The sequence below is a fragment of the Bombus huntii genome, unplaced genomic scaffold (assembly GCF_024542735.1).
Source record: "Bombus huntii isolate Logan2020A unplaced genomic scaffold, iyBomHunt1.1 ctg00000119.1, whole genome shotgun sequence".
In the NCBI taxonomy this organism is placed as follows: Eukaryota; Metazoa; Arthropoda; class Insecta; order Hymenoptera; family Apidae; genus Bombus; species Bombus huntii.
In genome coordinates, this window is record NW_026099369.1 from 49,827 (window position 1) to 77,823 (window position 27,997).

Below are 27,997 nucleotides of genomic sequence, written 5' to 3' on the forward strand. Positions count from 1 at the left end.
TGGCCGGTATTCTATGAATCCTTTTCTTCAATGCTCGAAGAGCTGGATATTTATCCAAAGCTGGTGCCCCAAACATATACTCGAAATTTTCAAGGGCCGCTGCAAATACGAAGTCCGCCCATGTCGTCTGAAAAAAGGTTTGTATACATTTATTTTGTACCTCCTCTATTAAACAATTTTTTAAATTTACCTTGAAAAATGTGAAAAATCGAACTCCTAACTAAAGATCACTAGCTTTTTAGGAAGAATTTGGATTTTTATTTTATTGTCAGAATTTAATGGATAATTTTAGAAACTTCAACCTTTGGAGGTATTTGTTAATTAAAAATGACAAAACTGGTATTATGTAAAAAAGAGTAATGTGTATCCAGAATCAATGTCGAATGGAAATTAGACAGTTCTATAAAAATAATCCTTCTCGCGATTCCACAACTTCATAGCTTAATTAAATACAATTCTTCGGCGATATAATTACAAATACATTTACAGGAATTGTGTAATATGATAAATATCTCGTTAAAGAAATTGAAATCGTAAATTCCGCAGATAACCAGCGTTTATCATATAGAGACAGGGATTTGCAAAGAATAAAAGTTGTAGAACGTTGAAAGGCGTTGAGAGAAACGTGATGTTATCCCGTTATTCGTTAACGCAACGCAGTTAAAAAAAATCCCGTAAGAAGATTACAATAATAGATAACCTGAGTCGAGTGTTTGTCGGGGGATCTAAAAGATTCTTTCGAGATGAGCGTCTGAGATTGCAGAGAAGAAAATTTGGAAGCCATCGAATTCGTGATGTCGATAGAAATCTTCAGTTGGAATCGTTGTATCATAACGTAGTCTGCTTATTGTCGATAAGACTTTACTAAACTAAAAGTGACTACTAAAAGTTTCTATCCTCTAAATTCTATCTACGATTCTATAATCTAAAAACTGACTTTTGCAAACAAACTGTAACATTCGCTTAACGGAAAGACATACGTATCTTGTTTGTACTCGTCTTTTCACAATGAATTCTTGAACGTCTGTCTCTGTGGTGACACAAATGCAAAGTCATCTCATCAGTTACTCACCTTGCTCCAAATCTTCAAGAGTATCGACGAGCACTTCGCATATCAGCGCATCCCCTTTGCAATTTCCCGTTAGATCGTACTTCCTCGCCAAGTAAGGCGCCACAGCGTTACCCTGCGCTACCGGTTTCCCGTCTACCTCCAGCACAGGCAGCTTTTTATAAGGCATTGCTAAGAACAAACATGGCTCATATGAACACTGTGTAGAGGGAAACGATCGATAGGAAATCACAACACAGCTTCCAAGGCCGTTGCGTTCTTGTGAATAGATGAATCGAAATCATTTCGGTTTTAATCAACATGGCCTAGTAAAGAAATACAGAAATGTCTTCTTTCTCCTTTTTTTCTTTTCTTACGATTACGATGGACAGGGTATCGCGTGTTTTTGACTGTTGGGAAGAACCCAAAGTTTTTAAAATCAAGGATAAAAGATAATACCAGACACGGAAAAAATATTAGAAAATGTACACGGTTCTTGTAATGAAAATTGAAATGCAAGGAATATAAATCGAATGTTTCTTGCGAACGTAATTTTGTGTTTTACACCGACAGGATTGATTTACAGACTTACGTTGATTTTTTGTTTCTCTATCTGCAAGCGACATATAAGATTATATCGAAGACTATGCTACGTAAAACTTTTATTATACTATTTACGATAGAAATGTCGCAACGGAAGATCGAATTTTATGTCTGCTTTGTTCTTTCGACTTTTTAGCTATGTTCTTGTTCATTTCCGAACTGATTTCAATTTTTTATCCTTTTTTTCCGACAAGTCCTAAAAAGTTTTTAAATTAACGAGAAACGTAGAAGTATTTTTGTATTCCTATTTTAAGTCACCTATTTACGGTTTTCTCAAAATATTCGAAATGCTTCGATTCATTGAAAACAATAAAGATTGCAACACAAAAATTCGAGAATCGTAAGTGAATTAAGTTGGTATTCGATAAACACGATATTACGGAAGCAAAACTTAATGAACAGTTCGACTTTATTCCGTATGAAATTTTACTTTAAGTAAGTTTAGCCTGCACGTGAAACGAAAGTTTTATATACAGAAAAGTTTGAGTAAATGGTAGATATCTGAGAGTTGAACGATGAATGTAAAAATCGATTCTTCACGCTTACAATCCTTGTATTCAGGCCAGAGTTCTACGGGGATCCTCTCGTCGGTATACTCGATGCCAATATATGCAAATATGTACCGTATATGTTCGGCACTACCACGGGCATTGAAGCAGATTAGTTTGTAGGTAGGTTCGTCGCTCATTTTCCTTGCTCTGTCAACTTATCGAGAAAAATGATACAATTAACTCGTGTAATTAACAGACTGTGTGCGTGTTTGTGTGTGTAGAGAACAATTTATTTATAGATGGAATAATTCGTATAATACGCAAAATAAATCATTTAGAAGGCTGGAATATGTGTTTTTGAAACAATTAATTATGTCGAAAAATATTTCAAACGAGATATAATTATGAAAAAAATAATAATTAAATCTATGTAAATGTATGTAATAATAGTTAAATGTATGTAAATGTAATAATTAAATGTAACTAGCTGTAAAAAAAATAATAATAAAAAATAAATAAATGTAAAAAAAGAATTAAATGTAATTAGTTTCTTTTTACACACGCGATATTATTGGCGATATATGAAGGTCAACTTTATTTTTTTAAATAGATATATTTATACATATATTTATAGATATAAATACATATATGATATAGATATAATAGTATATATAATATATATAATAATATATATGTCGAGACTGAATCTCCGAGTCCGAGCTCGAGGCGCCCTCCCGGGGGGGCTCGCGGGAGGTAGCGGTTCTGCGTTGAAGTTCTCCATCGTCCGGTCGCGCGTGGGGTACCTTTATTGTCGATAGTTACACTAGTGACGAGGGCCTCAGGCTTGATAACGAATCCGTGACCAACGGGAGGACAGGTTCCCTTGCTCTAACTCACACGTGCACCACTCCCTGCTCGTAAGGCACTCGACTTCCATCACCGATCAGCTCTCTAGCAAGACTGCTCGTCATCCCAACGACGCCACCGAAACAAGACTCCGGTCGAGTGTCTCAGTACACACGATCCTCCGATCGACGTACGATTGCTATCGGTTTGGATACTTGCGATTGTTTCGTTATGGCTATATTAGGCTCTAGGTTGCAAGGTTAGGGTGTTGTCCTGAAGTTCCAGAGGGGCCCCGGCGTTCTTTCGTCTCCGACTCGGCCATCCTGACACTTACACGTCCTCGTGTGTGGCCTGCTGGCTTAGTCTACCCGTCGGGGCTTCCACCACGCAGGCATCGACCCGGCGCTCGTCCTCGGGGCAATGTTTTTCTTCTCGCCGCGATGGACAGCGAGACGCGATGTGTCCCGGCATGTGGCAGTGAAAGCACAACGCTTTTGGTGGTGCAGCCGGTCGGCTTTCCTCCGGGCGTCGGGGGTCCATCTTCGGTTCCCACTTCGCCCTCTTGCGGCATTCGAATGTCGGATGTCCGTAAATATCGCAGTGGCCACACCTGGTCCAGGGGGCGGGTGACCTGCCTCGTTTGTTTCCGGAGCTCGCTAATGATCTCCACGGCGGGGGCGGGGCCACTCCGTGTATAGGAAGGGCTTCATTTCTCTTTGGAATTGTGTCACCGACGTGATGTCACTCGTGAGCGCTAGTAACGACTAATTTTAAACGTAAAACGTTCATCGCGCGAGCCCAGCAGATGGAGGGCGGTGGCGGCGAGTACTTCCTTGGTTGAATTTCGCCACTTCGACCCCAGGAGGGTGATGATACGATTTCCGTACGCTCCTGGTGTTTCGCCGTCCCGTGGTAGTTCCTCGGCTACCTTGATTAGCGACGCGGCTGCTACTTCTTGGCCACCGAAGTGCGCGGCAAATTGTTCCTTAAAATCTGGCCAGGTGAGCTCGTCGCCGTTCATTATCTGCGTAAGCCAATACGCTGCCGGACCCTCTAGGGCACGGTTTAGGGCAGAATACAGTGCGCTGTTTTTCAGGGGGTGGTCCCTCATGAGCAGGCCGACGGCTGTGCACCAGGCGGCTGGATCTGCGTCCGCGGCTTCGGGGTTGAAGCGCGGTAGCGATACCCAGGTTGCCCGGTGTCCTTTCTTCTTCTTCTTCCTCTTCTTCTTCCCTAGCGACCGCTTTAGTGCGCGCACGATACTCTTACGATCCCGTGCCGACAACGTGTGTTCGGATGCCACTTCTGATGTCGAGTCTGAATCCGAATCCGAGCTCGAGTCACATTCCGAGTCCGAGCTCGAGGCGCCCTCCCGGGGAAGGCTCGCGGGAGGTAGCGGTTCTGCGTTGAAGTTCTCCATCGCCCGGTCGCGCGTGGGGTACCTTTATTGTCGATAGTTACACTAGTGACGAGGGCCTCAGGCTTGATAACGAATCCGTTACCAACGGGAGGACTATCATATAAAAAGCAACAGGATATACAAAATAATATAATTCTGACTAGGACAACATAAACGCAAGAAGTGTTGATATTGAAAAAAATATTTAATTTTGTATATAAATATTTTCATATCTAAAAAAGTTTCCGGAAGCAGGAAGATTTACAAACAAATAATATCATAAACCGAATGTTTCATGATCCTTTTCTAATTAGAGTATGTGACAGCATGTGAGAACGTTTCTTAAAAATATGACTTATTGCAATTACTTAATCGCAATTATAAACGATTAAGACCTTCTCACAACGAGGCAATCTATCCAAAGTATAAAACTCGTTATACTTGATGAGAAAACAAATCTCTACTTAGGTTTCATTTCGTTTCATCGCGTTCATAAAAAGTGAATTTGTATGAACACATCGTGCAATTTAGTAATTAGGACCGTTGATCTCGCTGCAACATAGATGGATAGAAAAAAGCCATTTAAAATGATACAACGTCGGGAAGACAATTATGAAAATTATAAATGGAACACAAGATAAAATTGTTTAAGATTAATTCTTCTTTTTTTTTTTTAATCGCGAGTGTTTGCAAACGAAGTTTCAATCTGTTTACAATGATAGCAATGAGAGGGGGATGTCTATGAAAGTTATAAATGCGATATTGAATAACATTTCTGCGAGTGGGTTTGTTTTTCGTTACAAATGTTTTTTAAACGAATCTGCAATCTGTTGGAAACTACGGAACAGTAACGGGACGACTGATAGGGAAATAAAAAAGATCGCGTTTTATTTGAACAGACAAATCTTTGAAATCTATTCGAAAGTCTATTTGAAATGGTACGAGCTCGAAAAGAACGGTGAATACTATAGAAGAAGGATTAATTAAAATTCTTATTAATCTGTACGCTTTGTATATTAAATACCTTGATCGATGCCAAGATAACAAATTATTATACAAAACAGTGAAGTATCCACGTCTGACATTAATATCGAGTATTATCATTACTGTAATTTAATTTTTAACCGATCCTGGAAATTCCTTAGAACGTAAAAAGTATAAAATGTTACTGTGCATTCCAAGATTAAATGCGCTGTAATTTAGAAACAGTTATGAAGCGGAAACAAATAATTTATTCAGAATAAGAATTCTACGTAATCATGTTAAAAAAAAAAAGTACTTATAACGCGTTTAAACTCCAAATATGTAAAGACAATAAGGGAAAAAAATTAAACGAAGAATCGTATTTTTTGTAAATTCACGCAAGATTTTATCCAAAAAAAAATTAAGATTTTTTGAAGAACGTACAAGACGGAACACGAACAATAAAAAAGGGATGTTAAATACAAAAAATAGATTGAAATTTAGATTATGAAATATAAAAAAAATGATATTGCATAATTTACAATTATTTTCGATAGCTTACGTCAGTATGTTGGAGTGTAAACTATAAAATATTCAAAAACTGATACCATTTAGAGATAGTTTAGAAAAACAATAAATTGCGGAAACCGATAGTTAAAACTCGATACGATCGATACTCCAAAACTCTAATCCTAATAATTACTCAGCAATAATAACCGATAATTCATGTTGATTAATGTTTGAACTCCGTTTTTTTTTCTGTATGTGTATACAAATTTTGTACAGTTTGATAAAGCGAAATTAAATTATCATCTTTTTGTACTACTTCAAACATTGAGATTTGTCATCTTCAAGGTCGATCACACATAGTTTCAGATTGCGGAGTTGCAAGGGTAATTAATTTTGCAATCGGTTTTCCTTTGATACAGATGTGAATACAAATAGCCATTGATTGACAATATACCGAAGCAATTCTAGTTTAATTTGAAGTCATCGATCCTTAGATATTTTTGGAAGAATAGTAAAAGTACAGAGAAAACAAGAAAAAATGGCGTTAACTAAAAGATAGCTCCAATGTATCTCATAAATATTATCTATATATCATTTGTAAGATGTAAGTGACCAAGATATCGAATTATACAAAAATTGTATGTAATGATTAATACTTGAACGTTACTTACATTTATGTACATGAAAATTTGATCTTTTATTAACTAAGTTATTGATCGACAAAATGACTTCCTACATAATTCTCCGCCTGAACTGAAATGCATATTTTTTTTTACGCAAGCCTTATGTGTAGCTAGCAACGAGCAAACAGATTAATTACTTTACACACGGTCGTATCTTGTTTGCTGTAGGCGAGTTCTCTCGTGTAATCAACGAAGTACTCAACTTTAAAGCGATAACAGAAGAACATTATTGTATCGATAAAAATCATGCTTTTTTCAAAGAAATATGTAACTCGTATTTTTTTTAAAGCAACCCTCATAACGTATTGAATAAAATAATCATACATTTTTTTTTGTTCGACATTTGTAAAATACGATATTATCAAGATCACCAAGGAGGTAATCTTCAATTCTTAATGAATATAATAAAAAACATAATTAATGATTGTTTGATGGTTTTATTATTATCTCTATAATACAAAAGCACAACATCGTGTCAACAGTTTATATAGTTCGTATGTTTCTGTAGGAATACACAAATAATAGTTCTCTATCACAACGTAATCTAAAGGGAAAACCCTAACTAAATGACAAAAATATCGGTAATAACTGGAACTAATGAATGTTAAAAGCAATCAGTATATTCCATACAAACTTCCATCAACACGATTCGTTCTTCATTCTCTCAACACACTAAGACCGCAATCTTTAAACGCTTATAAAACCATAAGCAATCGTGAAGTTTAGAATTCGCTAACTGGGCGTCTCTCAATCCAGTTTTTGATCTTGGGCAGAAGGAGGACCTTTTTCTCCAGCAGCTTCAGATTCTCGTAATTCTCGATCAGATCAGACTTGTACATAAAGTTCAAATAATCGAGCAGAGCAACGAATGTTAAATCAGCCCAAGAGAGAGTACCATCGTAGAAGTAGCCGTCATTTTCCTTCACTTGCTGGTCCAAACGTTCTAAAATGAACGGCAGCGTCTCTTCAGCAGCCTTGCGTTTTGCAGCTTTGACCTTCTCGTCCTCCTCATAGTGGAAGGCGGCAATTTCTGAAAATTTGTTTTCAGTTAAATACTATTCGCTAATGTTATACTAATTTGAATACAGTGTTGTGCGAAATTTAAATGATACTGAAGATAGAATTACAATCCTTTTTAATCCTTTGTCTTGTATTGTTGACATACGTGTATCGTTCGATTAAATCAAATATTAAATCGGATTTCAACTAATAAATACCTGAACAGATACGTACTATCTGTTATCAAGATTCTCATAAGATTTATGCAAAACAGCACTGGATACTCACTATGACGAATATCATGAATAGTATCAACAATGGCATCAATATGAAGATTTGCCCAGTCAGTCTTTCCAGTTAAGTCATATTGTTTGGCTAAGTAACGGCAAATAGCTGTAGACTGAGCAACCTTCCTTCTATCAGCTACGAGCATAGGAAGCTGGCCATAAGGAGTCACTAAAAACATACAACTAATAGAATCAAAGATTCTATCGAACAAACAGATTATGATGCTTCTTAAATATCTAGCTTCCTGTTATCTGTTTTGGAAAGATATAATTTAATTTATTGATAATTTATCAGCAAACAAAGGGCATTGTCTCCTTAACAATACCTATTGTTCTCCCACATATCTTATAGAGCAATGGAGAGTAAACAATAATCTCTGTCATACTCTGCATAATTGTGTTCTACTTTATTTAGCTACTTTAGTTAAATTAGGAAAGATGAGATTTAAGAAACAGAATTTCTTTAAATTTTAAGCTTACAGGGCTTTATTTCTGGCCAGACGTCCTTTTTGATACGTTCATCTTCAAATGGAATACTAGCATAGCTGAAGAAGAACGGATTGGTTCTGCCAATGCCGTAACTGGGAAGTAAGTCAATTTATAGAGCGGCATCTTCCTGGAAGTATAATATATACAAAGTAAAAACAAAGAATCATTGATGACAAGAATTATATTATTACAAATTATGAAGTATAAGACAATTTAAGTAAAAAGCATCAACTACTAACTACTCGCATAGCTATTTGTATCTTTATATTTTAATATAGCTTAGATATAAAAAGAATATTATTTTTGGATGTAATAATGTATAAACTTGCGCCAAATATTATAACAAAATATTGCACTTTCTATTTAAGTAGGATAGACATATTACCGGCATTTATCTTTTTTCTATAGCAATGAAAGTGTTTATAAAAAAGTTTATAAGAAAACTATCAATTAATGCAAACAACGCATTTCAAAATATTAATTACATTCGCACGATTCGTTATCTCTAGTATTAATTTAACCATATGGTTCTATACACCCAAGACCCTCTAACAGTAATTTAGTACCATTACTAGTCGTATGTACAATGTATGTTTGTATACAACTTTCGTAACTACAAAACATTCAGCATGATTATATATTCTTCCAAACTTAAGAAACATTTTCTAATTGCATACTTAAATTTATCGATCAATTATGAACATATGATAACATTTATTTCTTTCAACTACTAATTTTCAAATCCTCTGCTGTTCCGTTAATTGAACGACGCGCCGACTTTTCGTACAAGTATCTTGTATCTTATCTGTATTATTTAGTTATCAATAAAGAAGAAACATTTTCTAATTGTATACTTAAATTTATCGATCAATTATGAACATGTAATAACATTTATTTCTTTCAACTACTAATTTTTAAATCATCTGCTGTTCGGTTAATTGAAGGATGTCGGCTTTCTGTAGAAGTATTTCATATTTATTATTTAATTATGAATAAGGAAAAAACATACAAAATATAGTTTTTAAACGGTTTATTATTTATAAAGAGAAACTTTGACTCAGGATATATATACTATATATATACTACTTACTTACAATTTTTTTTTTAAGACTTCAAAGTCGAAACAAGCACAGGAAATTACCAAGCCGGTTAACAGAAACTCGAATGAGACAAAAATAACCTTTAGATCAATATATGTTCTTCTTCCCCCCTGTTGCTTCCACGTAACTCTTATCCTATTGGTGGAGCTGTGCTGATATGTGAAATTATGACTACATAAAAACATCCGGAAAGACTCATTGAATGATTTTATAGTTTAAGGTTAATAAATTTCCATAAATTAAAGTTGAAAATTTATGAGAACATGTTTTCTGTAACAAAACTTAGTAAAAACAAACTAGTAAGGTTTATAGATTCTTTAATGATTATGTATGTATTCATAAACTAGTTCGATAAACATCGTTCGATAAAACGTCGAACAACACACAACATTGAAGCGCGAAATTTCAAATTCAAGGAAAGATAAATAACAAATATTGCGAACAAATGATATTAAATCTACAATAATCTCATGTAAGAAAAAATAAAAGGGATAAAAGTAGTACAGAAGATAGAAAAATCTATAAAACTGGTGGCTGGGAAATAGAAAATATATAAATTTATGTTATTAGAGTTTAGTACTTCTGTCGATCAATGTGTTACGACCGTTCGCGGAGAGACGCAGTCGCAGTAACGAGAGGCGTAAATTCTCGCTACGATTCGGTGAATCGACGCCGCGAAGTAGTCGTTCCCCTGTTTCGGTTAAGATAAGAGGTGGTTAAATGAATATGACACAGTATAGTAAGTTATATTTCACCGTTTATTCCAACAACTTATAACGAAGGCAGTTACGCTGGTGCGTATGTACGAGATGAATAAGTGACTGATCTGTGGGTGTGTCCTACCCGGTGGAAGGATATTGACCGTTCGAAGGATGTAAAATCAGAACTGTCTTGGGAGACGATGCTGTCTCGGAGGAAAGCTAAGGATGGCTAGCGCACGGGACCATCGGATTTGTTGGTGACGATTTTAGTTAGGATTTTAGTTCAAGCTGAGTTGACCGTGATTCAATTCACGAATATCGGAGAGGAAAAGTCGTAATTCACAATATTACACACAATAATACCTTCACATAAAGGAACACAGCTCAGATAGAACTGTTACATTTTACGACACGTATAACATCGAACATTTGCCAACGTAGCGATGCCAGCGTACATATATATGTAGTGGTGTACTGGTCATCTTTTTTCCACACGTTTTTAGCTTTTTAGCTGTTTGTGAATGGGCGCCTAATCAGCCAATCAGAAATGGCCGGTATACTATGAATCCTTTTCTTCAATGTTTGAAGAGCTGGATATTGATCGAAAGCTGGTGCCCCAAATATATACTCGAAATTTTCAAGGGCCTCTGCAAATACGAAGTCCGCCCATGTCGTCTGAAAAAAGGTTTGTATACATTTATTTTGTACCTCCTCTATTAAACAATTTTTTTAATTTACCTTGAAAAATGTGAAAAATCGAACTCTTAACTAAATATCATTAGCTTTTTAGGAAGAATTTGGATTTTTATTTTATTGTCAGAATTTAATGGATAATTTTAGAAACTTCAACCTTTGGAGGTATTTGTTAATTAAAAATGACAAAACTGGTATTATGTAAAAAAGAGTAATGTGTATCCTGAATCAATGTCGAATGGAAATTAGACAGTTCTATAAAAATAGTCCTTCTCACGATTCCACAACTTCATAGCTTAATTAAATACAATTCTTCGGCGATATAATTACAAATACATTTACAGGAATTGTGTAATATGATAAATATCTCGTTAAAGAAATTGAAATCGTAAACTCTAGATTCTAGTATTCTTTCACTTTCATGTTTCCTATGAGCCCTTCAATCGCTAAATATTTTGCAATGAAACACGTATTATTAAACAACATAATCATACTAAATTAATTTAATGTGACTATTTATTATTATTATATAATAACACAGTGATGAAAGAAATAAACTGGTCAAGTAATCTAAGGAACGATAATACGTATCTATGTCAGTGACAGTGAGAAAAATTCAGATATCTGTACTTAAGTGATTACACTTATAAGTATCATTATATATTATATAAATATGATATTTCGAATGGTATCATTTATCACTCATTAAACAAGAGTGTCATATCCAGAGAAATGATTTTACATATCTTAATCTTTGCTTTGATTACGATAGTAATAATTTCTATCAAACTTAATGAGGAAGATACATGAATAATTATCTAAAAGCTGAAAATCTTGGCAAATTCATTTGTACATAAACTAACAGGAGTGAATTTTAAAGATACACTCTGCTCTCAACAATTAAAGCTGTCTTGTCGCAACAAAGTTTCAATAATTTTTTATGGACAACATGGCCCAGTTTGCACAAAGACTAAAAATTTTAACATTAAATTTGGCTAAAAAATCTTACGGTAGAAGGAATGATATATCCTTCATTTTCGCCAATAATCTGGTCGAATTTAGTCAAGTAAAATGGTATTGTTTCGTTCAAAAGTTGATTCTTCCTCGCTTCCTTCTTTTCAGGATCCTCCTCCATGCGATAGTAGCAGATATCTGAAACGTATATGAAACCAACCGTTACGTTCATTTGTGTTTTTCCCCCCAAACGAAGAGAAAATAAGTTGTGAAAGAAGGAGTAGCCTCTCATAGTTCCTACAATTTCTTCATTCTCTTTGCTTTCTTCAATATTGTCTCAACAAGTTCCTGTGGTTCACGATACTTAAAATATATACAATGTTACCAGCGTGGAAATTGTCTTGGAAACTTGGAAAATCTTTCAAGAGGAACAACATTGCTAACTGAGATTCGAGAAAGGAAAGGTAAGTAAATCCTTGCTTCTACTTAGAGCTTTTTTATTTACTTCTGACGAGTAAAGTACTGTTATTAAAATTTGATTAAAAGTACCAAGAATGTCGAGATATAAACAACCATTTGTGGAAAGGTCAGGAGAAGCAGAATTATCGAATAAACTTTATATAACTCTTAGTGATTAAGTAAGAGAAGAGTGGGTGTGTCCTACCCGGTGGAAGGATATTGACCGTTCGAAGGATGTCTTCGGATACTCGCAGCGTATCCTCCATGGTTTCAAGTACCTTCCATAAATCTCATAGATTTCCTAGAAAAGGTCCTTCAAACCAAACAAACGTCTGTTTCCGAAGAATTTCCAAAGACTATTGTCTGCCACGGCTTAACTAGGGAAGGTTAGTTTTTCTCACGTACGCTGCAACCTTCCTCCCACACACTTTTTTTACATTTATTTATTTTTTATTATTATTTTTTTTACAACTAGTTACATTTAATTATTACATTTACATACATTTAACTATTATTACATACATTTACATACATTTAATTATTATTTTTTTCATAATTATATCTCGTTTGAAATATTTTTCGACATAATTAATTGTTTCAAAAACACATATTCCAGCCTTCTAAATGATTTATTTTGCGTATTATACGAATTATTCCATCTATAAATAAATTGTTCTCTCTACACACAAACACGCACACAGTCTGTTAATTACACGAATTAATTGTAACATTTTTCTCGATAAGTTGACAGAGCAAGGAAAATGAGCGACGAACATACCTACAAACTAATCTACTTCAATGCCCGTGGTCGTGCCGAACATATACGGTACATATTTGCATATACTGGCATCGAGTATACCGACGAGAGGATCCCCGAAGAACTCTGGCCTGAATACAAGGATTGTAAGCGTGAAGAATCGATTTTTACTTTCATCGTTCAACTCTCAGGTATCTACCATTTACTCAAACTTTTCTGTATATAAAACTTTCGTTTCACGTGCAGGCTAAACTTACTTAAAGTAAAATTTCATACGGAATAAAGTCGAACTTTTCATTAAGTTTTGCTTCCGTAATATCGTGTTTATCGAATACCAACTTAATTCACTTACGATTCTCGAATTTTTGTGTTGCAATCTTTATTGTTTTCGATGAATCGAAGCATTTCGAATATTTTGAGAAGACCGTAAATAGGTGACTTAAAATAGGAATACAAAAATACTTCTACGTTTCTCGTTAATTTAAAAACTTTTTAGGACTTGTCGGAAAAAAAGGATAAAAAATTGAAATCAGTGCGGAAATGAACAAGAACATAGCTAAAAAGTCGAAAGAACAAAGCAGACATAAAATTCGATCTTCCGTTGCGACATTTCTATCGTAAATAGTATAATAAAAGTTTTACGTAGCATAGTCTTCGATATAATCTTATATGTCGCTTGCAGATAGAGAAACAAAAAATCAACGTGAGTCTGTAAATCAATCCTGTCGGTGTAAAACACAAAATTACGTTCGCAAGAAACATTCGATTTATATTCCTTGCATTTCAATTTTCATTACAAGAACCGTGTACATTTTCTAATATTTTTTCCGTGTCTGGTATTATCTTTTATCCTTGATTTTAAAAACTTTGGGTTCTTCCCAACAGTCAAAAACACGCGATACCCTGTCCATCGTAATCGTAAGAAAAGAAAAAAAGGAGAAAGAAGACATTTCTGTATTTCTTTACTAGGCCATGTTGATTAAAACCGAAATGATTTCGATTCATCTATTCACAAGAACGCAACGGCCTCGGAAGCTGTGTTGTGATTTCCTATCGATCGTTTCCCTCTACACAGTGTTCATATGAGCCATGTTTGTTCTTAGCAATGCCTTATAAAAAGCTGCCTGTGCTGGAGGTAGACGGGAAACCGGTAGCGCAGGGTAACGCTGTGGCGCCTTACTTGGCGAGGAAGTACGATCTAATGGGAAACTGCAAAGGGGATGCGCTGATATGCGAAGTGCTCGTCGATACTCTTGAAGATTTGGAGCAAGGTGAGTAACTGATGAGATGACTTTGCATTTGTCTCACCACAGAGACAGACGTTCAAGAATTCATTGTGAAAAGACGAGTACAAACAAGATACGTATGTCTTTCCGTTAAGCGAATGTTACAGTTTGTTTGCAAAAGTCAGTTTTTAGATTATAGAATCGTAGATAGAATTTAGAGGATAGAAACTTTTAGTAGTCACTTTTAGTTTAGTAAAGTCTTATCGACCATAAGCAGACTACGTTATGATACAACGATTCCAACTGAAGATTTCTATCGACATCACGAATTCGATGGCTTCCAAATTTTCTTCTCTGCAATCTCAGACGCTCATCTCGAAAGAATCTTTTAGATCCCCCGACAAACACTCGACTCAGGTTATCTATTATCGTAATCTTCTTACGGGATTTTTTTTAACTGCGTTGCGTTAACGAATAACGGGATAACATCACGTTTCTCTCAACGCCTTTCAACGTTCTACAACTTTTATTCTTTGCAAATCCCTGTCTCTATATGATAAACGCTGGTTATCCGCGGAATTTACGATTTCAATTTCTTTAACGAGATATTTATCATATTACACAATTCCTGTAAATGTATTTGTAATTATATCGCCGAAGAATTGTATTTAATTAAGCTATGAAGTTGTGGAATCGTGAGAAGGATTATTTTTATAGAACTGTCTAATTTCCATTCGACATTGATTCTGGATACACATTACTCTTTTTTACATAATACCAGTTTTGTCATTTTTAATTAACAAATACCTCCAAAGGTTGAAGTTTCTAAAATTATCCATTAAATTCTGACAATAAAATAAAAATCCAAATTCTTCCTAAAAAGCTAGTGATCTTTAGTTAAGAGTTCGATTTTTCACATTTTTCAAGGTAAATTAAAAAAATTGTTTAATAGAGGAGGTACAAAATAAATGTATACAAACCTTTTTTCAGACGACATGGGCGGACTTCGTATTTGCAGCGGCCCTTGAAAATTTCGAGTATATGTTTGGGGCACCAGCTTTGGATAAATATCCAGCTCTTCGAGCATTGAAGAAAAGGATTCATAGAATACCGGCCATTTCTGATTGACTGATTAGGCGCCCATTCACAAACAGCTAAAAAGCTAAAAACGTGTGGAAAAAAGATGACCAGTACACCACTACATATATGTAGTATCGTGGACGAAAGGCCTAAGAAATATCGGGCGAACTATGAACAATGTCGGGAGAGCCGAGGCGCCGTCGGGCCCATCAATGTGTCATCGGTCTTTTCAAGTGCATAGTTTCGTGGAAAAGACCTACGTGACCCTGGCTACGAGCGTCTGCAGAACACGTGTGCGGTGGGCCTAGGAAAAAGGCAATAGAATGCGACAACGGCCAGAGTGTGAGTCGAGAAACAGAGTGTGAGTCGAGGAGCTGAGTGCGAGTTGAGCGGAGACAGAGTTTGCGAGTGGCGTTGCCGAGAGAGTGTTGATTGCGTTTTGGTAAAAGTCGAGTCGCTATCTAGTTATTTAGTTGCGCTGTTTTCTGTACGTTTGGCGTGAATAGTTCAGGTTGAACAACAATCGTCTTTTTCTGTCTGATTAACATCTCTATTGTCCACTCCTTGTAAATACATTATATCACGATATTACATATATATGTACGCTGGTGTCACGTAATTTTTGGGTTGGTCGGTGAAAATAAAATATAGTTGAGTCGTAACACAACTATTTACTTGGTTTTAATCAACCTTTATTATGAATTCAGCAATCACAATGTAACACGCACTGAATTAACATAAATCACAATTCACTCCAACCACGTTATGTAAGACTTAGTTACAACAATACATTAACTACGCGACTTATAAGAGTAGAGACCGACATAGATATGTTGACCATTCTAAGGATACAGAATAAGTGAAGTTTTACTGACGATACTGTGTCTGAGGAAAGCTAGGGGTGGGTGTGTCTAAGGACACGGGACTATCGGATTTGTTGATGACAATTTTGGTTAAGGAAGTGAGGGCAGTAGACACCATCTCCGATTGGATAATAGGACGGTTGGTGGACCAGGAAGGGTTTTAGCCGCCCTCGCGAGAAAGTTGCCAACGGAACATACCAGATGTGGAGGAAACCAACTTTCTAAGCTAACACGTGGTAGACAATAAACGTAAAGGGAAATTTAAGACAGGAAATACTCGCTTGGTCCGAAGGACCTTAACTATAAAAATGCCAAGGCCCCCTGGTGGGCACTTAAGACTATTGAGGGTGCGCGCCAAGGATATGCAGACATCTGGGTGCCATCCTGTCCGTGGTGTGTGGCCTGGTCTCTGATGTGAATTGACGTTACATACCCCCCTTCTTAGATTGATTTTGGTCCTCCAAAATCTCAGTGTTTCTGCGGATTATCTCTAGGTCAATTGGCTTTTCCGGTAAGGTTGCTGTTTGCGTGTTGCCTAAGTATATTATAGTTATGAACCCCGTCCTGGGAAATAAGGTTTTAACCGGTTTCCATTAATTTTCTTGATATTACCTTCTATTAAAACGTCATAATACGGTGTTTTAACTCTCTCAATGGTGTAGGGTCCTAGCCACTCTATGTCTAATTTATGCTCTTTATGGTCGTTGTGTATTAAGACCCTATCCCCTTCTTCAAATATTGACTGGGGTTTTATTATTCGTCGTCTCTGATCTCTTTGATATCTTTGTTTACTCCTAATCAATTTGTCGCGAGCTTTCGAAAGTCTAGAATCCCATTCTCGTTTTCTGAATGCTACTTCGTCCGCGTAAGTGCGTTGTGGATTTCGTGAAATGGTCGAGGGTAAGTTGGCTTTGTGTCCGAATGTCAATTCAAAAGGTGTATAACCGGTCGAGTCGTGTATCATCGTATTGTAGGCTAGGCATATAAAATTTAAATGTTCGTCCCATTCTTCCCCTGAGTTCCTTTGAACACACTTTAGCATATCTGCTATTACAGCGTGAGTTCGCTCTAATGATCCATTACTTTGGGGGTGGAAGCTAGTAGTTTTAATGTGTTTTATTTTGAAGGCTTCTTCGTATTTTTGCATTAAGCTACTAATAAAATTTTGTCCTCTGTCTGTCAGTATTTTCTTAGGCGCTGAGAATATGTATATGTAATGGTCTAACAGGGAATTCCAAATAGTTTCTGTTTGTTGGTTTTTTATAGGAACAAGGATAAGGTATTTTGTGAGTTCATCGTGAATGGAGAGTATAAAGGAATTGCCTCGTTTCGTTTTCTTCAATGGTCCTAGTATATCCATGGCTATCTTGTCATTGGGTTCCAATGGTGTGTCGGTTATACATGGTTCTTCTTTGGGTCGAATCCTAGTCATTTTTGCGGTTTGACAGGTCTCACAAGTTTCTATTCTGGTTTTTATTCTGTCCATAAGGTGTGGGATACTATATTTGTCTCTGATTCTGTCGTACGTCTTTTGTATCCCGGGATGTCCTATCAAGTCATGATTTTCTTTCAGTATTTGTTCTATCTCTTCGTCACTTAAGCTCTGTATTGGCTCGTAAGCAAACTCTATGTCGCCGCGTTGGTCATTGAAAAACAAAAGAAGTCTCTTTATGTGTGCTTTGTCTTGTGCGTTTAAGTTGTTGTCTCCTATCCCTATCTTTCTATTTGTTTTGAGTACGTTTGATATTTTCTGTAACCATGCGGTTTCGTCATATGGGCCTAGATATGTTTTTGTTAATTGGAAAAAGTTGTCTTTGTTAGGTGTTAGTTTTAATAATTTGGGTATTTCTTCTGATTTTTCCCAGTCCTTGAATTGTTTTAATAAAACGTCAGTTTGTGTTATCGCGTGTACTCTGGATAGGGCGTCAGCGGCCGCGTTTTCCTTTCCTTTTACGTACTCTATGTCATACTCGTATTCCTCTAATCTTAATCTCCATCGGATCAGTCGGCTTGAGGGGTCCTTACAGTTGTGTAGCCATTTAAGGGCTTGGTGGTCTGTTTGAATTTGGAATTTACGGCCTAATAAATATTGTCTCAGTCTTTTAACTGCCCAAACGATAGCTAATAATTCTTTTTCCGTCGTTGTATAATTTCGTTCAGGAGGGTTTAATGTTCTCGAAATGAAGCAACAAGGGTGCCCGTCTTGTGAAAGGATCCCTCCCAAACCTTCGTTACTGGCGTCCGTTGTCAACGTAAATGTTTTTGTGTAGTCGGGATATTTTAGTACCGGTGCTTGGCATAATCTTTCTTTTAACGTATCGAAGCTGAGTTGTGTTCTGTCGGTCCAGTGGAATGGCGTGTCCTTTTTCGTGAGGTCCGTAAGGGGTTTTGCTAGCTTTGAAAAGTTACGAATAAATTTTCTGTAATAACCTGCTAGCCCGAGGAAAGATTTTACTTCTGTTGGGTTCTTAGGTTGTCTAAAGTTTTTTACTGCTTCTATTTTCTTCGGATTGGGTTTTACTCCCTCGCTTGTTACGGTATGTCCGAGGTATTCTAATTCGGGCTTTAAAAATTCGCACTTATCTGGCTGTAGTTTCAGCCCCAATTCCCTAAGTCTTTGTAAAACGATAGCTAGGTTTTGGTTGTGTTCTTCTATCGATTGACCAAAAATAATAATATCGTCCAAATATGCAAAGCAATGTTTATTAATAAGTCCGCGAAGCGCAGTGTCCATCATTCTTTGAAATGTCGCTGGCGCGTTTTTGAGTCCAAACGGCATTCGATTATAATGGTAATGTCCTTGTGGTGTGCTAAATGCAGTGTACTTCTTTGATTTGGGATCCATAGGAATCTGGTGGAATCCCGAGGATAAGTCTAGGGCGGAAAAGAATTTTGCGTTTCCTAACTGCGATATTATGTCATCTATGTCGGGTAGTGGATATGCGTCTTGGTCCGTAAGTTCGTTAATTTTTCTGAAGTCAGTTACAATTCTCCATTTCTGTTTTCCCGAGGCGTCCTGTTTCTTTGGTACAACCCATACTGGGGAATTATATGGAGAGTCGGAAGGTTCTATAATGTTTTTCCTAAGCATTTCGTCCATCTGTCGCCTAATTTCTGTTTTGTGGCATTCAGGGGGTCGGTAGGATTTAGTGTTTATGATTTTGTTCTCTTTTAGGGTAATTGTATGTTTAGCAAGTGAAGTGCACGGTAAGAGTTCTGTTTCGAGATTGAAGACGTCCAAATAGTAAAGTAATATCTTTTCAATTGGTTCTCTGAGAGCCTTTTCTATATGTGAAAGTCTAACTAGATCTCTGAATGTAGAAATTTGATTGTAGGTGTTGGAATTTTCGATGCAATTAGTGATTTTTAAGTTGGACTCACCACCATTGATAAAGCATACTGGAGTCGGTTTTCCTTCTAGGTACACTGTCTTTGATATGGCTTGCCCAGGTGATATGGTCGTTGCCGGTTGTAACAAAATAGTATTATTATTTAGTTTTAATCTGTTGTTGGAAAGATTGAATTTAAACTGTCGTAATGCGGGGAAACCTAATATTCCATCTTCTATTAGCGGAAAATCATCATCTATTATATGAAAGTCTATCTTTTTGTCAAACAGATCTATAATGACGCGTTCGGAAGTTTCGAATTCAGAGTGTCCCATTGTGAATTTCTTCACAGATACCGGTTCTGTTCTTGCTGTCCATTTTCGCTTGAGCAGGTTAATTCCTGCCCCTGAGTCGACAAGAAATGTTCGTTTCGGTTGTCGGGCTGGTCCAAGGAGCACTGTGGGTAGTTCTCCTGTAGTTGCATTGATCCTGATTCTTTCGTTTCCATCTGGACGAAGTTGATTGGGGGTGCTCGTTGTTGTAGGCCCTGGTGTTCGAAAATTTGGACATTGGTTTGATCTGTGTCCAAAGCGTTTGTACTTGAAACATTGTATCTGGGCTCGTTCTTCTAACGGTGCTCGTCGAAAGGCCGTTTTAGGTTGTTGGGCGAAACCATTTTGAATCGCTCTGGGCGGTGTGGACGTGAAATTTGCTACTGGTCGTGGTCGATTATCGGGGCGAATGGTCCGTTGCTTACGGGTTCTGTGCTCATGAAAGTATCTTTCGATTTCGATGGCGCGTTTCTCGGCTTCAATAAAATTCTGCGGCGGAGTGGTCAGTAGTATTTGTCCTATTTCTAATTTTAATTCGCGAACAAAGTCCGTTATCGAGTCTTTCAAGATTCTGTCGCTCACGGCGCGTCTGTTCATTTCATCTGGGTATTCATTAGTAATGCTGTGCTGTAATTCATTGTAGGCTCGTCTAAACCGAGTAATATAGCTCTGTACGCCTTCACTAAACCCTTGTCTAGTGTCTCGTAATTGATCCTGGTTTTCACGGACCGAGGTTCAAGTCGCTAAGTTCTGTCGTAATGCTTGGTATAAATGTGCAGTACACCAGTATATATATATGTACGCTGGCATCGCTATGTTGGTAAATGTTCGATGTTATACGTGTCGTAAAATGTAACAGTTCTATATAAAAAAAAAATTTCGTGTCTATGAGTACGTTAAAAGTTTAACTATAAAAAGTCTCATCTGAGCTGTGCTCCTTTATGGAAGGTATTATTGTGTTTGAAAGAACACAATATATAATAAATGTATGTTCTTTCGAAAAAAGTTCGAAAATTTTCTTTCTTTTATCCGTACTTAACTTTTTAATAAAATGCACGATTAATTCTTGTGTCTCGTTTAAACAGCTTTTGGTCTATCGTTATTTCGAATTATTTGAACATCGTGTGAATTTACTATTTAATTTTACAATATCATTTACTATATAATTTTACAATTATAATTTTACAATATCAATAATTTACAATAAGTGAGGGAAAAATCATTGAATGTTATATCTAGATGTCTATATACTATTTTAAACAATACATAACTCGAGATACTCGTTTCGTCTCTTCATGATACTTACTGGCAATACCGAGTACAAATATGATGTTCTTTGAAAATAAAAAATGGATTTGAAAACGTTAATGCACGTTTTTTTTTCTTTTTCTTTTTATTTATTTGTTGAAATTACAATCAATTCTCGCGTTGAGAATTTTCAGTAATTTTTCTAGCGTGGCGCAGTGACATGGCTGTTTATTTACAATAAGTTAATACTTATTATAGATAGGTATAATTTATAAGTATTATAAGTAAGTGCATATGCTTAATTTGGATAATTAAATGAATCTAACGTTTAGGTCTAGCGGGTAGTGCCTCTTCAGCCTGCGAATCTGGTCCGTCGTATCGAGTAGTCCAGTGATTAGGGGGTTTCGGTGTTTGTTGACTCTTTTGCTATATCTGTCGCTATATTTTGCTATTTCCTCTTTGACTGTAGGTATCTTGAGGTCGCGATGGATGGTTTCGTTGGTAACATACCAAGGTGCGTCTATTAAGGCTCTTAGCGTTTTCGATTGGAATCGTTGTAGTATTTCGATGTTGGAGTTACTTGCTGTTCCCCATAATTGGATTCCGTAGGTCCAGACAGGTTTTATTACGGTCTCGTAGAGGGTAATTTTATTCTGTATGTTTAGTTTGGAGCGTCGGCCCGTGAGCCAATAGAGTTTTTTTAGTTTGAAGAGCTGCCAGTTGGTGTGTTGGTTGTGAATGGAGCCATTAGGTGTATTCTCGATGATTGTTGAACTGACTGTTGCTATCACGGGAGAATGATCAGAGGAGAGATCAGCCGAGGAGTTGATCTGGACGTGTCTTGATGGGATATTTTTAGTTATGAAGAAGTCGAGAAGGTCGGGTATTTTGTTGGTGTCAGTGGGCCAGTATGTGGGTTCGTATGTGGTGAGGTAGTTGAGGTTGTTGTTTATTATGCTGTTTAAAAGGTTTTTGCCTCTTGCTGTAACCAGTCTGCTGCCCCATTGGTTGTGCTTGGCGTTATAGTCTCCTCCAACTATGAATCTATTGCCCAGGGTGTCCAGGAAGTTATCAAAGTCTTCTTTGACGATGAAGTGTCTGGGAGGGCAGTATACTGCTGAGGTGGTGATTGAGCCATGACAGTCTTCTATTGCTACGTTTGTTGCTTGGAGGTAGTCTTTCTGGAATGATGGAAGTTCGTAGTGCTTAATACTTGCTTTGATTATTATTCCGGTGCCACCGTGGGCCTTTCCGCTGGGGTGTTGGGTATGGTAGAATTTGTAACCATTTATTTTCAGGTAGCTCTTGTCGGTGAAGTGGGTTTCCGATACGAGCATTACGTCGATTTGCTGGTGTTTTAAGAAGAGTTCTAGTTCAAGTTTGTGTTGCGCTAGACCGTTGGCGTTCCACAGTGCTATGCGCCTTGGTTTTATTTTGAGTCGCGGCGTGCTAATTTTTCCACGATGAGTGTTAGTAGCGATAGCAAGTGATTTATTTGCTCTGATTGTTTCTCTATTTGCTTTTCAAGCCTTGAGGAGTTGTCTGTGTTAGGTGGGTTGGGGACACTGTTTTGGGGAAGATTCCTTTGGCTGTTCGGGTTATTTTGGATGCCTTGTACTGCTTGGGCATAGGAGGTTGAGGTGGAGATGAATTTGGTAGGACTGGGTGTTTGGTTGGTTGAGGGGGTTGGGGTAGTCGTGAATTTCGGCGGGCTGGGTGTTTGGTTGGATACCTCTTTTGCTCTGAGCTTAGGGTATCTGTTCGTGTATAGTGTTTTACATGCTGGGCAGCCTTTGTAGTTGGCAGGATGGTCCCCCAGCCAATCAGAAATGGCGGGTATTCTATGAATCCTATTCTTCAATGTTTGCAGAGCTGGATATTGATCGAAAGCAGCTGCCCCAAATATATACTCAAAATTTTCAAGGGCTGCTGCAAAGACGAAGTCCGCCCATGTCGTCTGAAAAAAGGTTTGTATACATTTATTTTGTACTTCCTCTATTAAACAATTTTTTTAATTTACCTTGAAAAATGTGAAAAATCGAACTCTTAACTAAAGATCACTAGCTTTTTAGGAAGAATTTGGATTTTTATTTTATTGTCAGAATTTAATGGTTAATTTTAGAAACTTCAACCTTTGGAGGTATTTGTTAATTAAAAATGACAAAACTGGTATTATGTAAAAAAGAGTAATGTGTATCCTGAATCAATGTCGAATGGAAATTAGACAGTTCTATAAAAATAATCCTTCTCACGATTCCACAACTTCATAGCTTAATTAAATACAATTCTTCGGCGATATAATTACAAATACATTTACAGGAATTGTGTAATATGATAAATATCTCGTTAAAGAAATTGAAATCGTAAACTCTAGATTCTAGTATTCTTTCACTTTCATGTTTCCTATGAGCCCTTCAATCGCTAAATATTTTGCAATGAAACACGTATTATTAAACAACATAATCATACTAAATTAATTTAATGTGACTATTTATTATTATTATATAATAACACAGTGATGAAAGAAATAAACTGGTCAAGTAATCTAAGGAACGATAATACGTATCTATGTCAGTGACAGTGAGAAAAATTCAGATATCTGTACTTAAGTGATTACACTTATAAGTATCATTATATATTATATAAATATGATATTTCGAATGGTATCATTTATCACTCATTAAACAAGAGTGTCATATCCAGAGAAATGATTTTACATATCTTAATCTTTGCTTTGATTACGATAGTAATAATTTCTATCAAACTTGATGAGGAAGATACATGAATAATTATCTAAAAGCTGAAAATCTTGGCAAATTCATTTGTACATAAACTAACAGGAGTGAATTTTAAAGATACACTCTGCTCTCAACAATTAAAGCTGTCTTGTCGCAACAAAGTTTCAATAATTTTTTATGGACAACATGGCCCAGTTTGCACAAAGACTAAAAATTTTAACATTAAATTTGGATAAAAAATCTTACGATAGAAGGAATGATGTATCCTTCATTTTCGCCAATAATCTGGTCGAATTTAGTCAAGTAAAATGGTATTGTTTCGTTCAACAGTTGATTCTTCCTCGCTTCCTTCTTTTCAGGATCCTCCTCCATGCGATAGTAGCAGATATCTGAAACGTATATGAAACCAACCGTTACGTTCATTTGTGTTTTTCCCCCCAAACAAAGAGAAAATAAGTTGTGAAAGAAGGAGTAGCCTCTCATAGTTCCTACAATTTCTTCATTCTCTTTGCTTTCTTCAATATTGCCTCAACAAGTTCCTGTGGTTCACGATACTTGAAATATATACAATGTTACCAGCGTGGAAATTGTCTTGGAAACTTGGAAAATCTTTCAAGAGGAACAACATTGCTAACTGAGATTCGAGAAAGGAAAGGTAAGTAAATCCTTGCTTCTACTTAGAGCTCTTTTATTTACTTCTGACGAGTAAAGTACTGTTATTAAAATTTGATTAAAAGTACCAAGAATGTCGAGATATAAACAACCATTTGTGGAAAGGTCAGGAGAAGCAGAATTATCGAATAAACGTTATATAACTCTTAGTGATTAAGTAAGAGAAGAGAAACGAGAAAAAAGTCTTTTATCTAGGTCTTAACAAAGTATACTATATTTATCTCCATATCAAGAATAACAACAAGATATAAACAGTCTTCTAGAAATTGAGTAAATATTACATAATTACATCTTGAGCAATATTTTGCGTCTTAGCTTTTGCTTAATCATTATGATAATCTTAAATATCTGTAAATTCTTCACAGACTCTTTGCATCTTCTATACAGGTATCTCATGATCATGTGATAACACACAGGAAGAAAAAATAGAGGAAAAAACAGCGTAAAAAAAAGTTGCGTACGAGTATCGTCGCACTACATCATTCGACAATTGATGCACGTCATGGCGATCGTCACGGTTTAAAGCAGGCCATCAAAAACACGTTTGTTATCGTACGGAAAAATCTGCGACGTTCCAGCTGTTCAGGTGCATCGAATTGTGAATCATCGGCGGTACGAAGCAAGGCGAGGGGCGTAAATAGAGAAAGAAGAGAAGAGAAGGATTCTCATAAATGATAAAATATAATCGTTCGTTCCTCGTCGATGGCGGATGGATGGCTTTAATCGTGGACGATATCGATACGATTATATTTTATACATTTGAAACAAATATAAAAGACGAGCAAAAAACAGAGATACGATCGTTATGATATTATTCAATCGGTAGCCTATTTACCTCGTTTTTTGTTCACCTTCTCTGTCTAGTAATAATTTTTCGATTCGACTGGCGTGACGTTACGTTGGCGGTGTAAAAACACGATTTTAAACACCTGCGGATAGTTGCATGAGTTTCGAGCGATTCCATTCCCTTCGATTTATATTTATGCGATCAACGCGCGGATCGTTAACGCATTATGCAGACAGCAGATGTTACGTAATCACACATATCGTAATTGGAAATTAGTAACGTTATCGCGTACCAGGATCTTCCTGTCTTTGATCATTGAGTAACACTTCGTTGTCCTCGCTCCTTCCGCGGATAACCAGCGTTTATCATATAGAGACAGGGATTTGCAAAGAATAAAAGTTGTAGAACGTTGAAAGGCGTTGAGAGAAACGTGATGTTATCCCGTTATTCGTTAACGCAACGCAGTTAAAAAAAATCCCGTAAGAAGATTACGATAATAGATAACCTGAGTCGAGTGTTTGTCGGGGGATCTAAAAGATTCTTTCGAGATGAGCGTCTGAGATTGCAGAGAAGAAAATTTGGAAGCCATCGAATTCGTGATGTCGATAGAAATCTTCAGTTGGAATCGTTGTATCATAACGTAGTCTGCTTATTGTCGATAAGACTTTACTAAACTAAAAGTGACTACTAAAAGTTTCTATCCTCTAAATTCTATCTACGATTCTATAATCTAAAAACTGACTTTTGCAAACAAACTGTAACATTCGCTTAACGGAAAGACATACGTATCTTGTTTGTACTCGTCTTTTCACAATGAATTCTTGAACGTCTGTCTCTGTGGTGAGACAAATGCAAAGTCATCTCATCAGTTACTCACCTTGCTCCAAATCTTCAAGAGTATCGACGAGCACTTCGCATATCAGCGCATCCCCTTTGCAATTTCCCGTTAGATCGTACTTCCTCGCCAAATAAGGCGCCACAGCGTTACCCTGCGCTACCGGTTTCCCGTCTACCTCCAGCACAGGCAGCTTTTTATAAGGCATTGCTAAGAACAAACATGGCTCATATGAACACTGTGTAGAGGGAAACGATCGATAGGAAATCACAACACAGCTTCCGAGGCCGTTGCGTTCTTGTGAATAGATGAATCGAAATCATTTCGGTTTTAATCAACATGGCCTAGTAAAGAAATACAGAAATGTCTTCTTTCTCCTTTTTTTCTTTTCTTACGATTACGATGGACAGGGTATCGCGTGTTTTTGACTGTTGGGAAGAACCCAAAGTTTTTAAAATCAAGGATAAAAGATAATACCAGACACGGAAAAAATATTAGAAAATGTACACGGTTCTTGTAATGAAAATTGAAATGCAAGGAATATAAATCGAATGTTTCTTGCGAACGTAATTTTGTGTTTTACACCGACAGGATTGATTTACAGACTTACGTTGATTTTTTGTTTCTCTATCTGCAAGCGACATATAAGATTATATCGAAGACTATGCTACGTAAAACTTTTATTATACTATTTACGATAGAAATGTCGCAACGGAAGATCGAATTTTATGTCTGCTTTGTTCTTTCGACTTTTTAGCTATGTTCTTGTTCATTTCCGAACTGATTTCAATTTTTTATCCTTTTTTTCCGACAAGTCCTAAAAAGTTTTTAAATTAACGAGAAACGTAGAAGTATTTTTGTATTCCTATTTTAAGTCACCTATTTACGGTTTTCTCAAAATATTCGAAATGCTTCGATTCATTGAAAACAATAAAGATTGCAACACAAAAATTCGAGAATCGTAAGTGAATTAAGTTGGTATTCGATAAACACGATATTACGGAAGCAAAACTTAATGAACAGTTCGACTTTATTCCGTATGAAATTTTACTTTAAGTAAGTTTAGCCTGCACGTGAAACGAAAGTTTTATATACAGAAAAGTTTGAGTAAATGGTAGATATCTGAGAGTTGAACGATGAATGTAAAAATCGATTCTTCACGCTTACAATCCTTGTATTCAGGCCAGAGTTCTACGGGGATCCTCTCGTCGGTATACTCGATGCCAATATATGCAAATATGTACCGTATATGTTCGGCACTACCACGGGCATTGAAGCAGATTAGTTTGTAGGTAGGTTCGTCGCTCATTTTCCTTGCTCTGTCAACTTATCGAGAAAAATGATACAATTAACTCGTGTAATTAACAGACTGTGTGCGTGTTTGTGTGTGTAGAGAACAATTTATTTATAGATGGAATAATTCGTATAATACGCAAAATAAATCATTTAGAAGGCTGGAATATGTGTTTTTGAAACAATTAATTATGTCGAAAAATATTTCAAACGAGATATAATTATGAAAAAAATAATAATTAAATCTATGTAAATGTATGTAATAATAGTTAAATGTATGTAAATGTAATAATTAAATGTAACTAGCTGTAAAAAAAATAATAATAAAAAATAAATAAATGTAAAAAAAGAATTAAATGTAATTAGTTTCTTTTTACACACGCGATATTATTGGCGATATATGAAGGTCAACTTTATTTTTTTAAATAGATATATTTATACATATATTTATAGATATAAATACATATATGATATAGATATAATAGTATATATAATATATATAATAATATATATGTCGAGACTGAATCTCCGAGTCCGAGCTCGAGGCGCCCTCCCGGGGGGGCTCGCGGGAGGTAGCGGTTCTGCGTTGAAGTTCTCCATCGTCCGGTCGCG

General features: G+C 36.3%; 4 protein-coding genes and 1 pseudogene across 6 annotated transcripts in view; 3 read left to right on the top strand and 2 right to left on the bottom strand.

The window, feature by feature from the left end:
• Positions 1-15,883, top strand: part of LOC126877091 (hematopoietic prostaglandin D synthase-like) — a 35,297-nt gene extending 19,414 nt beyond the window's left edge. For 2 of the 3 annotated variants that reach the window (XM_050639932.1, XM_050639931.1), the window contains exons 2-4: positions 12,970-13,173; positions 14,086-14,253; positions 15,199-15,883. In XM_050639932.1, the coding sequence (XP_050495889.1) occupies positions 12,987-13,173; positions 14,086-14,253; positions 15,199-15,236 (393 nt within the window). In that variant the 5' untranslated portion in view covers positions 12,970-12,986 and the 3' untranslated portion in view covers positions 15,237-15,883. Of the gene's footprint in view, positions 1-10,509; positions 10,805-11,934; positions 12,231-12,969; positions 13,174-14,085; positions 14,254-15,198 lie in introns of those variants that run through there. The other variant, XM_050639930.1, reaches the window with a different exon arrangement.
• The window catches only part of LOC126877084 (uncharacterized), a 53,792-nt gene that overhangs the window by 9,266 nt on the left and 16,529 nt on the right, over positions 1-27,997 (top strand). The gene's annotated exons all lie outside the window — the stretch shown is intronic.
• LOC126877083 (hematopoietic prostaglandin D synthase-like) lies at positions 90-27,862 on the bottom strand. The gene is made up of 3 exons (XM_050639920.1): positions 27,260-27,862; positions 1,073-1,240; positions 90-127 (listed from the first exon to the last, which is right to left on the bottom strand). Exons 1-3 carry the CDS (start codon positions 27,399-27,401, stop codon positions 90-92), a joined length of 348 nt encoding a protein of 115 aa, XP_050495877.1. The 5' UTR covers positions 27,402-27,862.
• LOC126877089 (glutathione S-transferase-like) lies at positions 6,961-8,445 on the bottom strand (annotated as a pseudogene).
• Positions 9,901-27,997, top strand: part of LOC126877088 (organic cation transporter protein-like) — a 55,847-nt gene continuing 37,750 nt past the window's right edge. Inside the window, exon 1 of the mRNA XM_050639927.1 lies at positions 9,901-10,157. The gene's annotated coding sequence lies outside the window, so the exon portion shown is untranslated. The remainder of the gene's footprint in view (positions 10,158-27,997) is intronic.

Bases quoted from the DNA above. Each gene is read 5' to 3' on its own strand.
- LOC126877083 (XM_050639920.1), bottom strand. From the start codon at position 27,401: ATGAGCGACGAACCTACCTACAAACTAATCTGCTTCAATGCCCGTGGT. The intron at 1,241-27,259 runs GTAAGCGTGAAG...GTTTGTTCTTAG, and splicing joins CTGGCCTGAATACAAGGATT to CAATGCCTTATAAAAAGCTG. The intron at 128-1,072 runs GTGAGTAACTGA...ACCTTTTTTCAG, and splicing joins TCTTGAAGATTTGGAGCAAG to ACGACATGGGCGGACTTCGT.